The sequence below is a fragment of the Kogia breviceps genome, chromosome 9 (assembly GCF_026419965.1).
Source record: "Kogia breviceps isolate mKogBre1 chromosome 9, mKogBre1 haplotype 1, whole genome shotgun sequence".
In the NCBI taxonomy this organism is placed as follows: Eukaryota; Metazoa; Chordata; class Mammalia; order Artiodactyla; family Physeteridae; genus Kogia; species Kogia breviceps.
The window spans coordinates 23,366,013-23,379,920 of record NC_081318.1 but is presented as its reverse complement, the minus strand read 5'-3'; the positions used below and the strand labels follow the sequence as shown (position 1 = coordinate 23,379,920).

At 37.3% G+C, this 13,908-nt stretch overlaps 1 protein-coding gene across 2 annotated transcripts in view; it reads right to left on the bottom strand.

Annotated features, from left to right (window-relative positions):
- Nucleotides 1–13,908, bottom strand: part of TNPO3 (transportin 3) — an 83,633-nt gene that overhangs the window by 55,297 nt on the left and 14,428 nt on the right. For both annotated transcript variants that reach the window (XM_059074429.2, XM_067042212.1), the window contains one exon: nt 594–794. In XM_059074429.2, coding sequence (XP_058930412.1) covers nt 594–794 — 201 coding nt within the window. The remainder of the gene's footprint in view (nt 1–593; nt 795–13,908) is intronic.

Below are 13,908 nucleotides of genomic sequence, written 5' to 3'. Positions count from 1 at the left end.
AAGTAATGGATTGCCACTTCCCTTCTCTTCATGTCTTATCTTGAAGGCTTATGCAAAAGCCTACTTCCCCTTCAAGGACACTTCTATGCCAGGCAGAGAACACATGTGAGTATGTACTCACTGAAGCTTCCAGTTTTCCTTTCTAATGTATTTCCCTTACCTAAGATGGAAAGGCCAGATGCTCTAGTTCACCACTTTATTCATGAGACTTTTACTAGCCAATCAGTCTAGAAAGGATTTTTTTAAAAGACAGGTATGTAGACCTCTGACCCAGGACAGTACTTTACCATCTACAATTTTAACAGCGGGCTGTGTGTGTGTGTGTGTGTGTGTGTGTGTGTGTGTGTGTGTGTGTGTGTGTGTGTGAGACCTCCCCCACTTTTTGGTATTCAAGTTAGTTTGGCATCAAATGAATTCTAAGATGAATACAAAGATTTAAATATTCACTTTCTATTCACTTATAAGAATATCGCAATGAGTCTGTAAAAAAGTTAACATCACTTCACATGGGCTAGCAAGCAATGTCAGTCAAAATTAACTTGATAAATCCAAATGGTCTTACAAATTTTCCTAATGAGAAGCATAGGATTTACCTGAGTTACAATGACAGGTGACAAGTCTTTCAAGTTCTGGATATGAGTTAGTAATGAGTCCCGTAAAGAGGCATGAGAGTCTGTGGGGAGCTCATAAAATGAGGTCTGAATCTTCATTTTCATGGTCTGTGCAGCAAAATAGCATGATTCCACATCTTGCCGGATCTGTAACAATTGGTCTGAAATCTCCCATGCATGAACCTGAAAGTAGATCAGACAAAAAAAAAGTCCTAAAAACTACTTTTCTAAACAACGTTTATGCCATACAACCTCAATACATATACAAACTTATTTAGACCAAAGTATAATGAAAGAAAAATCTGACAAGCTGAATTGCCCACTAATTCAGCCAAAACTTCAAACCACAGTATATATTTATAGACCGTGCTCAACAAAAGTATTACCTAAAATCTTCTGATTGTAGGAAGGCATGAGAGTTATCAACTGAATAAACAGATCTAATCTTGCTGACTAGAATTATTGTGTAGGGGGGAGAGTATAAAGAAAAATGTCCCAAAGGTTTCTACTAAAACTAAAATGTCACCGTATAGCTTCCAACCCTAATCTATAGGTTGGATGTTTCTTCTCTTTTCCACTTAAAATAATTAAGCTTTTGTTCACTCTAAGAATTGAGTCTGGAAGCTATTTTAATATATCTATAAATAGGAGAATATATTTCATAATGGTCTCAATAGGCCTACATTTCAATCTTTAGTTCCTGACTAAAACAGTACAAAAACTATTTCACATACTTCAATTATTTTCTAATGTTTTTATATTTGGCACGTGCTGTATATACTACTAAAATCATTTCCACAGGAGCATCTATGGAAATAATAAATAGAACAAAAGCACAGAATTTGGTCTCTAACAGCTAGTCACAGTTATGAAACAAAGCCTTATTTTGAAAGATAACTTTCAGAACAAACTCATGCAGTATAAAGTAGGCAACTAATTAACAAGTGATAAATTCTAATCCAATTCTATACCAAACTGCCTCTTCAGGGGAGTGGGAGCAGGCTAAAATGGGCTGTTAATAATGGACTGAAAATCTTTTTCAATCCCAATTCAGGAACAGAGCCAACTGTAAAGAAAGATCACAGAGATTTACCTACTCAATTTCTTATGAAGATAGAGCACTTCACAAGTAATACACAATGATTCTTCAAGATCTTTCCAAAGATAAATGGCAAGTCAAGGAAATGGCCTGTATGAGCTCCCAAAGTAAACTGAAAAGAGACTCTAAAACTCACAATGATATGTCTATTGACATAAAACTTAGCTTTAATCAAGTAATAAGTTGGTGAAAAAAACAAGCATGAAACATTAACTTCCTTCCAGATAAAATGTATTATTAATTTTTTGTACTTTTTACCCCTAGCATACTGTCACAAAAAATCTTCCAAGCACCAGTTTTTAACCATTCATTATCTAACCAGTAACCCAAGCACATCTACGATTTAATATGTCATCAAAATATACCTCCCTCAAATTGATATTTTAAAAAATAATAGCAAATAAGCAGCCTTGGAATCACCATAAATGTCCTCATAAAAACAGAGCAATTAAAGAGCAAAACCAAAGCACTACGGACATTTACAACATAACTAGGTATTATCTAGTTATCTCCAGGAGCACCAAAATATAAATGGATGGGGACAAACCAGTGACATCTGTAAGACCTGTTTCAACTTCAGTAAAAGGTAGAAGTAGAGGGAAACAATAGGGTATCTAATGGATCTAAGAGCAGAGAATACCAAAAGAGTCAACAGGTATTCACTAGAAAGCACAGGGAACCAATCTGAAGACTGTTGATGAAAACAGAAAAGGTTTTGCCCAATCCAAAAGCAAATGAGTTAAAGAGGCCTATATAAGGTCTAAGGAGATGGAACAATCTAGCCTCTATACACTCTTAAAACTGAAAACCCAGGGCAGGGCCCCAAACTGAGGAGAAACTGCTGTGAAAAGTCAATACTATACAGGATGAGTACAACAGAGACAAAGGAAAAAAAGGAGAAGGTAATAACAAAGCTCGGAAATCTTAGAAATCAAACCACCATATCTGTAAATACTATCTGAAAACAAGAGAAAAGGAAGCTCTATGAAGTTGGAAATACTATCCTTAACTATGCCTCCTTCCAAAAGTTCAAAAAACTAATTTCACAAGAAAAAAGCCATTGAGCTCAAATGCCATATATATAGCAACTGGGGGCGGGTGCGGATAATGAGCAGAATAGCATGCTTACAAAGAAAGTAGGCCAGAAAAACATTTTAAAAACTAGCCTAGGAGCTTCCCTGGTGGCACAGTGGTTAAGAATCCGCCTGCCAATGCAGGGGACATGGGTTCGAGCCCTGGTCCAGATGCGGAGCAACTAAGCCTGTGCACCACAGCTACTAAGCCTGCGCTCTAGAACCCACGAGCCACAACTACTGAAGCCTGTGCACCTAGAGTCACGCTCCGCAACAAGATAAGCCACTGCAGTGAGAAGCCTGCACACCGCAACCATGAGTAGCCCCTGCTCATGGCAACTAGAGAAAGCCCATGCACAGCAATGAAGACCCAACATAGCCAAAAATAATAAATAAAAATTATAAATAAATAAATAAATTAAAACTAGCCTAAAGTCCAAAGGACATAGGAGCCAACTGAAAAAGCTCCCAATGGCCTAAACTAGAAAACCTGGGAGTAACAGATTATGACAGTATTGGATTATAATTCAAAAACAAAACAATATCCATGAGTCCATACTGATGTGAATAACAACTGAATAAATAACTGGGGAGAGGTTATTTGCAGGATATAAGACATCTTTTTTAACAGAAGAATGCTAGTTAATAAATGTGGAAGGAATGAGGGAAATAGAAAATCACCACCATTAGAACACACCAGAAATCACTGCTACAAGCAAGATTCATGGATAAATGATAAAATACAACAAACTATCTCCCCAAAATATTCATTGGTTACTGTGGTTTTAATATATGTCCACAAATTCTTTAACACTTACCATTAAGAACTCTGACTACTCTAGTAGAGAGACAACTTGGAGACTTTGCTGGAGAGACAATGTAAAGAGATCTAATACTACATGGAAAGCAAGTGGAGCCCAGTTAAGTCAAGCCTTCCAGCCATTCCTACCAGAGTGTCAAGCATGTAAGTAAAGCCATCTTAGAACCTCCAGACCACCCATCCACCAAATGGATGCCTCTTGGAGCAGAATCATTCACAGAGCCTTGCTCAAAAATTTCCTCAAATTCATCACCACAAGGACAAGAGGATCAAATCTGCATCTCATTAAGCCTCTGGATCTAGCAGGCAATTTGCAGGAAATAACGAGGAAAGCAGAACTGCATCCTAACTATGTAATCAACAAAATCAAGACTGTAGGAAACTCAACAGGTCAAAAGGCCCAGATTCCTCAACACAACAGGGAGAGAAAGAACCTGCAGATTAAAAGACACTCAAAGACGTACCTTAATTCACCAAGTTATACATTTGTTTTGTGTGGTTTTTCTGTATCTGTGTTTAAAAAACAATAGAACAAAACAAGCAAAACTCAATATTGCCTATTAAATTAAACTAGTATGAAGTCTTTCTCCCTAGTGAAATCTAACTGTCAACCCACCAGGTCAGAACCCTTGTGAAAAAGTTCATTGATTGTACCATGTCATGTTGTGTTTTAATTTGAATGGCAGAAACTAGCAAAAAATACCAATTATATCATTCTTATTATCTGTATTTCTGACAAACATTTCTATCTCCTTAAAAGTAAAGATCTCAAAAATGAAGCGCAGAACCAAAAGTCTAAACAAAACAAAACAAAACAAATATTTCCTTCTGTGGAACTGTTAACTTTGGCGTAGGGATGCAAAGATTTCTTTTTTAAGCACCTTTGATGATGTCTTAGTATTTTTTAACATGTCCTTTAAAATAAATATAGATTTGTAGTCCTAATATGGAAGTATTTCCAAGATATACATTTAAAAAACAAAGATGCAGATGATATAAAATCCTTTTTGTAAAAATTTAAATTACACTTTTTTTTTTGGAAAGCATAGTGAAGCTTTTTAACATACAGGGATTAGTTTTACACCTGAAGCCTTAGCGTTCTTAGCATTCATCAAGTGTTTCACTTTGTTTTGACCACACTAGCTGGCTGTACACCAATTTTCCATCCAAGAAAAGTGAAAAAAATTGATTAAATATCAAAAAGAACTTGTTTGAAGACATCAGAACTACCAAGACATCTAGAACATGAGGCCACAGATTCCAGAGAGTTCAGCCTAATATATGGCTCCACCTTTCTCCACAAGGCATTTGCCTGTTTGAAAGTAGAAGACAAGAGGCTAAAAAGCTGAAGAGATTTGGGCAGTCACACAAGACTGGGGAGATGAAAAGTAGAATTCAGAGCCTGCCAAGGAAGAGGGAGCCTGGAAAATAGTCCAGATTTTCAGCTTGGACCCAGTGCAGGAAACAGGAAATGTACCTCAAAAAGGCTGAAACTTCTCCAGGATAGACCAGATGTTAGGCCACAAAATAAGTCTTAATAAATGCAGAAAGACTGAAATCACAGAAAGTATGTTTTCCAATCAAAAATGAAATGCAACTAGAAATTAACAGAAGGAAACCTGGAAAATTCACAAATATGTAAAAATTAATATCAATTCTTAAACAACCAATGGGCCAAAGAAGGGAAATTAGAAAATATTTTAAGACAAATGAAAATGGAAATACAACACACCAAAACTTGTAAGATGCAGTGAAACAGGACCAAGAGGGAAATTTATAGCTATACATATACACTTAAACTAAAAAAAGAAAAATTATCTCAAATCAACAACCTAACTTTATACCTTAAGGAACTAGAAAAAAAGAAAAAACTAAGCCCAAAGCTAGCATAGGGAAGCAAATAATAAAGATTAGAGCAAAGATAAATAAAATAGAACACAGAAAAACCATGATTTCATTCTTCAAAAAGATCAAAAAAATTGACAAACCTTTATCTAGACTTTAACCAAGCAAAAAGAAAAGAAACGAAGGTGGGGACATTACTACTAACTTTACAGAAATAAAAAAGATTACAGGAAATACTATGAACTGTACACCAACAAACTGGATAATCCAGATGAAATGGACAAATTCCTAGAAACATACAATGTACCAAGACTGAATCCAGAAGAAACAGAAAATCTGAATAGACTATATTTTATTATATTTAGCGAACAGACTAAATCAGTAATCAAAAACTTCCCAACAAAGAAACGCCCAGGATCAGATGGCTTTACTGGTGAATTCTACCAAACATTTAAAGAAGAATTAACACCAATCCTTCTCAAATTCATCCCAAAAATTGAAAAGGAGGAGGAAACATTTCCAAATTCATTCTATGAGGCCAAGATTACCCTGATACCAAAGGCAGACAAAGATACTACAAGGAAAAAAAAAACCCTACAGACCAATATCCCTTATGAATACTAATGGAAAAAAAAAACTTCAAAAAATAGTAGCAAACTGAATTCAACAGTATATTAAAGAATTATACACCATGACCAAGTGGGATTTATTCCTGAAATGCAAGGGTGGCTCAACATACAAAAATCAAACAATGTAATGTACCACATTAACAGAATAAAGGGGGGAAAACCACATAAATATCTCAATTGATGCAGAAAAGCATTGACAAAAGCTATCACCCTTTCATGATAAAGACACTCAACAAACTAGGTAAAGAAGGAAACTGTCTCAACGTAGTAAAGACTACATATGAAAACCCCACAATGAGCATCATATTCAATGTTCAAAGACTGAAAACTTTTCAAAACTCTATAAGATCAGGAACAAGACAAAGATGCACACTTTAGCCACTTCTATTCAGCATAGTACTAGAAGTTCTATCCAGAGCAATTAGGTAAGAAAAACAAATAAAAGGCATCCCAATTGGACAGGAAAAGGTAAAAGATGACTGTTCACATATGACATGATCTTATATGTAGATAACCCTCAAGACTCCCCAAAACCTGTTAGAATAAACGAATTCATCAAAGTTGCAAAATACAAAGTCAACACCCCCAAATCAGTTGTTTTTATATACTGACAATGAACGATCTGAAAACAAAATTAAGAAAACAACTGCATATACAACAGCTTCCAAAAAGAACAAAATACTCAGGAATAAAGCAAGCTGTACACTGAAAACTATAAAATACTTGTGAAAGAAATTAAAACAGACACTAATAAATGAAAAGACATCCTGGGTTCAAGGATTAGAAGACTTACTACAGTTGTTAATACTATCCAAAGTGCTCTACAGATTCAATGCAATCCCTATCAAAATCCTAAGGATTTTTTTTTTGCAGAAAGAGAAAAATCCATCAAAAAATTCATATGGGGGCTTCCCTGGTGGCGCAGTGGTTGAGAGTCCACCTGCCGATGCAGGGGTCACGGGTTCGTGCCCCGGTTCGGGAAGATCCCATGTGCTGCGGAGTGGCTGGGCCCGTGAGCCATGGCCGCTGAGCCTGCGCGTCCAGAGCCTGTGCTCCGCAGCGGGAGAGGCCACAGCAGTGAGAGGCCCACGTACCACAAAAAAAAAAAAAAAAAAAAAAAAAAAAAAAAATTCATATGGAATCTCAAGGGGTCCCAAACAGCTAAGACAATCTTGAAAAAGAACAAAATTGGAGGTCTCATATTTCCTGATTTCAAAATTCATTATTGGGCTTCCCTGGTGGCGCAGTGGTTGGGAGTCCGCCTGCCAGTGCAGGGGACACGGGTTCGTGCCTCGGCCTGGGAGGATCCCACATGCCGCGGAGCGGCTGGGCCCGTGAGCCATGGCCGCTGAGCCTGTGCGTCCGGAGCCTGTGTTCCCCAACGGGAGAGGCCACAACAGTGAGAGGCCCGCATACCACCAAAAAAAAAAAAAAAAAAAAAAAAAAAATTCATTATTAAACCACAGCAATCAAAAGAATATGGTACTGGCATAAAGACAGATATACAGACCAATGGGAAAAAACAGAGCACCAATAAATAAACCCTCGAAAATATAGACAAATCATCTTCAACAAGGATGAGAAAACTACAAGATGGGGAAGGGACAGTCTCTTCAATGAATACTGTTGGGAAAAGGGATATCCATAGACAAAAGAAAGAAGTGGACTCTCATTTTACACCATATACAAAAATTAGCTCACAATGGATTAAAGACCTAAATGTAACACCTGAAACTATAACTCCAAGAAGAAAGCATGGGGGACAAGAAATTTCATGACACTGGATTTGATGATGACTTCATGGATATGACACCAAAACCACAAGAAACAAAAGCAAAAATAAAACAAATGGGACTACACCAAACTCTAAAAACTTCTGCACAACACAAAATCCAGAGTGAGAAAGCAATCTATGGAATGGGAGAAAATATTTGCAAACCATACATCTGACAAGGAGCAAATATCCAGAATATACAAAGAATTTCTACAACTCAACAACATAAAAACCAATAACCCAATTTTAAATTGGGCAAAGAGCTTGAAAAAAACATTTCTCTAAAGACAGTATAAACATGGCCAACAAGCATTAAAAAGATGCTAACATGACTAGTCATCAGGGAAATGTAAATCAAAAGCACAATCAGATATCACTTCATACCTGTTAAGACGGCCACTATCAAAAGAAACCGGAAAATAAGTGTTGGTGAGGATGTGGAGCTATTGGAACTCTTATGCACTGTTGATGGTAATATAAAATAGTGCAAGGGCTTCCTTCCCTGGTGGCGCAGTGCTTGAGAGTCCGCCTGCCGATGCAGGGGACACGAGTTCGTGCCCCGGTCCGGGAAGATCCCACATGCCACGGAGCAGCTAGGCCCGTGAGCCATGGCTGCTGAGCCTGCGCATCCGGAGCCTGTGCTCTGCAATGGGAGAGGCCACAACAGTGAGAGGCCCGCGTTCCGCAAAAAAAAAAAAAAAAAAAAAAAAAAATAGTGCAGACACTATGGAAAACAGTATGGAGGTTCATCAAAATTAAAAATGTAACTATCATGTGATCCAGCAACTCCACTTCTGGATATATACCCCAAAGAATTGAAAATAACATCTCAAAAAGATATTTGCACACCCACGTTCACTGCAGCATTATTCACACATGCCAAGAGGTGGAAGCAAACTAAATGTCCATCAACGGATGAATAGATAAAGAAAATGTGATATATACATGGAATGGACTATCCATTCAGTCTTAATGGATTATCACTTAGTCTTAAAAATCCTGTCATGTGCTGCAAAGGCAGAGATGAACCTTGAGGGTACTGTGCTGAGTAAAATATGTCAGTCATAAAACAGCAAATGCTGCATGATTCCATTTATATGAGCTATCTAAAGTAGTCAAACTCAGGGGCGAGGAGGAGGAGGAGGTGGAGAGTTGTTCAGTGGATGCAGAGTTTCAGTCATGTAGGATGCGGGGGGTTCAGGGGGATCCACTACACAACATGCATGTCGTCAATAATATTGCACTGTATGCTTGCAAAATATTGCACTGTATACTTGCAAACTGTTGGGAGATTGAATTTCATATTTTGTGTTTTTGCCACCAAAAAAAAAAAAAAAGTTTAGTACTGGCATAAAGACAGACACAAGACCACTGGAACAGAATAGAAAGCCCAGAAATGAATCCGTGCATATATGGTCAAATGATTTTCAACAAGAACAGGATATCATATACAAAAATTAACTCAAAATGGATCAAAACTTAAATGTAAGACCTAAAACTATAAAACTCATGGGGGGAAAGCTATATGTGCATTAAATTTGGCAATGATTTCTTGGATCAAAAGCACAAGCAACAGGGAATTCCCTGGTGGCCCAGTAGTTAGGACTCTGTGCTTCCAATGCATAGGGCACGGGGTTCGATTCCTAGTCAGGGAACTAAGATCCTGCATGCCACGGAGCAAGGCCAAAAAAACAAAAAACAAAAACACAAGCAACAAAAGTAAAAACACATAAATTGGACTACATCAAAATTTTAAACTTCTATTCATCATTAAAAGATCAGTATGAGAAGGCAACCCACAGAATGGGAGAAAATATTTGCAAATGATGTATCTAATAAGGGGTTAATATTCACAATATATAAAGAACTCCTACAACACAACAACAACAAAACCAAACCCAATTTAAAAATAGGCAGAGGGACTTCCCTGGTGGTGCAGTGGTTAAGAATCCATCTGCTGACACAGGGGCCATGGGTCCGAGCCCTGGTCTGGGAAGATCCCACATGCCACAGAACAACTAAGCCCGTGCACCACAACTACTCAACCTGCGCTCTAGAGCCCACAAGCTACGACTACTGAGCCCACGTGTCACAACTACTGAAGCCCTCGCACCTAGAACCCGTGCTCCACAACAAGAGATGCCACTGCAATGAGAAGCCTGTGTACCACAATGAAGAGTAGCCCCCACTCAATGCAGCTAGAGAAAGCCTGTGTGTAGCAATGAAGACCCAATGCAGCATAAAATAAAATAAATAAAATAATTTTTAAAAAATAGGCAGGGACTTCCCTGGCAGTCCACCAGTTGAGACTCTGCACTTCCACTGCAGGGGGCACAGGTTCAATTCCTGGTCAGGGAACTAAGATCCCACAGGTTGCAAGGTGGCCAAAACAAACAAAACAAAAAATAAAACAAACAAACAAAAAACCAAGTGTTGATGAGGATGTAGAGAAATTGTAACAATACATGTTGCTAGTGGGAATGTAAAATAGTGCAGCCAATATGGAAAATAGTATGGCAGTTCCTCAAAACATTAAAAATAAAATTATGACATAATGCAGCAATTCCACTTTTGGGTATATAGCCAAAACATTCAAAAGCAGGGACTCAAACAGATATTTATACACCAATGATCATAGCAGCATATTTCACAATAACCAAAAGTTGAAAACAACTCAAATGTTCATTGACAAAAGAATGGATAAACAAAATGTGGCATATACATACAGTGGACTATTATTCTGCCTTAAAAAGGAAGGAAGTACCATTACATGCCATAACATGGATGAACTTTGAGGACATTATGCTTAGTAAAATAAGCTTGACACAAAAGGACAAATATTGTATGATTCCACTTACATGAGGTACCTACAGTAGACAAATTCATAGAGACAAAGTTAGAATTTTGGTTGCCAAGGGTTGATGGGAGGGAGAATGGGCAGCATTATTTAATGGGTACAAAGTTTTACTTGTAGAAGATAAAAAAATTCTGGAGATTGCTTGTGTTGGTGGTCATAAAACAACATGAATATACTTACTCTCACTGAGTTGTACACTTTAAAATAGTTAGAATGGTAAATTTTATGTCATGTATATTTTACAAAAAAGAAACACACAGTTTAGAATCTGCTCAATTCCTTCACAAACTAAAGGGATCTGGTCCTATTATAAAGACCTGCCAGAAGCAAAAGAAATTACCTCAGGGGAAAAACATCATTTATTATCTCTTCAACATTTCATAAACAATATATCCAGTATTTATCAAACGAAAGCAAAAAAGGGAAGGTTGGGGGTGGAAACAGACAATAGAAAATAACTTATCTAGATAACGGAATTATCAGATGAGGACTAAAATAACTGTGATGTCTCAACCAAAATGATAAAACTTAACATCACCAATAATGGGACAAACAGATTTTAAGTGACTCGATGTGATTCACTGAAAACAATTTTTCGTTCATGTAGTATTTTTCCAAAAACTGTTTAAGTTGAATACAATCATGAGGAAACAACCAGACAAAGCAAAAGAGCGAGTGGGTCATATTAAAAACAAAGACAAAATGGGCCTGGATTTGTTTTTTAATGTCACTATCATAAAAGGAAAAAAAAAATACCCAGGAAACTAAAGTGACATAACACCTAAAAGCAATGCACTGTCCTTGATTGGATCCTGGATTAGGGAAAATAAAATTTTTAAAAAGCTAGAAATCTGTAACTGAAACAACTGGGAAATTTGAATATGGATTGTGTATTAGATAATATTGTTGTATATCAATGTTAAATTTCTTTAACGTGACAATGGTTTTAGTTTAGTAGAATGTCTTTGTTCTTATGAGCTATACGTCAAAATGTTTAGGGGTACAGCATTATAAAATCTGCAATTTACTTCCAAAAGGTTCCAAAAGGGAGAGAAAGAAAGAAAAAAGAGAGAAAGCAAATGGGAACAGGCAATTTGAGAAGGGCTTATCATGAATCAGTGTTCACTATACAATTCTTTCAAGCTATGAATTTTTCAAAATAAACAATTGGGAAAAATTAAATAGCTGATTAACGTATTCAAGAAATTAGAAGACGAATTGGAATTTGCATTAAGAAATGGAATCTAAAAAAAAGAATCAAAGGGAAATCCTAGAACTGAAAAATACAGTAACTGAAATTAAGACCCAAATGGAAGGGTTGAATAGCAAATCAGACAACTGAAGAAAAGATTACTATGCTAGAGAACAGGTCAATAGAAAATAAGACCTGAAGCACAAACTCAAAAAAGAAGAGAAGGTAAAGAATAGGAAGAATGCAAGTGACATATGGGACATAGTGAAAAAGTCTAACAAACATGACTGAAATCTCAGAAGGAAAAGAAAAAAATGGGACACTATTTAAACATAATGGCTGAGGAATTTCCAAACTGATAAGACAGCAAGCCACAGTTTAAGAAATTCTGTAAACCCTAAGGATAGAAAAACCAGACCTAAGCACATCAAATAACACTGCTAAAAAACTGCTAAAGACAAAAAGGAAAATCTTAAAGGCCAGAGGAAAAAACATGTATTACCTTTTTTTTTTTTTTTTTTTTTTTTTTTTTTTTGCGGTATGCGGGCCTCTCACTGTTGTGGCCTCTCCCGTTGCGGAGCACAGGCTCCGGACGCGCAGGCCCAGCGGCCATGGCTCACGGGCTTAGTTGCTCCGCGGCATGTGGGATCTTCCCGGACCAGGGCACGAACCCGCGTCTCCCGCATCGGCAGGCGGACTCCCAACCACTGCGCCACCAGGGAAGCCCAACATGTATTACCTTTAAAGGAACAATTAGACTGATAGCTGACTTGCCAAAATAAAAAATGGGAATCAAATATCTTCAAAGTACTGGAAGAAAATAATTGCCAATTGATTACTTATACCCAGCAAAAAAACCCTTCCAAAATGCAACAAAATTAAGACACTTTGGGACCAAAAGAAAAAAAATAAAAGAAGAGAGTTCATTAACAATAGAACAAAGAAGAAAATACTAAAGAGTGTTCTTCAAGCAGAATGAAAATAATTCTGGATAGAAACATGGAAATCAGGAAGGAATGAAGAGTAATAGAAAGGCTAAGTATGTAAGTAAATCTCTGTGAACACTGACTATATAAAGCAACAATATCTTGTAGGGTTTAAAATAAATGAATCTATATACCTGAGAGGAATTTCACATTCTCCTAAGATGCAGAAAGTGGAAAAGAACATTGCTTTGGAGTTAATAAATAAAAGCAAATAAACTACAAAGTAACTTTTCTTAAATGCATCAGAAAGCTGAGGTCCCAGGACAACCAAGTAGACCGAAATTTAAAGAGACCTCACCAAGCATTGGCTCATCTGTAGCAGAACAAAGAAAAGAGATATGGGGCACCAGACAACCAGGTAATAAAAATTCAATTAAAATTATTAACAAATTGATTTTTAAAATTGTATATGTGTGGGCTAGTATGAACATATAAAACCCATGGGACTCTTGGACACAAGGGGAATTCACAACCACCTACAGGCTGTTATCCACACACCTCCACCAAATACTCAGGAGAAAGAATAGGGGTAGGGCAGGAGACCAGAGAAAACCTCTTTGGTGGTACAGTCTTGGAGCACAGGAGTAGCCACAATAGCAGAAAAGACACAAAAAGCTCTGACTAGACCCTTCTCCCCTACTGAACAAAAGCCTTAACTGGTATGGGAAGGGCAGCAAATGATGTTATCCTCAAGGCTATAGGTTAAGTAAGGCCCATTGCTGTTGCAGTAAGGGTAAAAAAAAAAAAAAAAACACACCTCTACCCCTACAGGACAGGGCATAAAACCGTCTTGAGCCCATGATGCTATAACAATAACACCACAGAGGTCTCCTACCACTGAAGGAAGGGCAAAAAAAATGTATCCTGCACAAGATCTGCCAGATGCAAGGCAGAGCATGAATGCCACAGAGGAGGACAGAATCACTGAGAAAGTCCCACCAATGAGAACACTGGACACTGGAACTACTAAAGACAACAGTAGACAAGGGCAACAGAGAATGTTACTGTCCCCCACTCCCCCA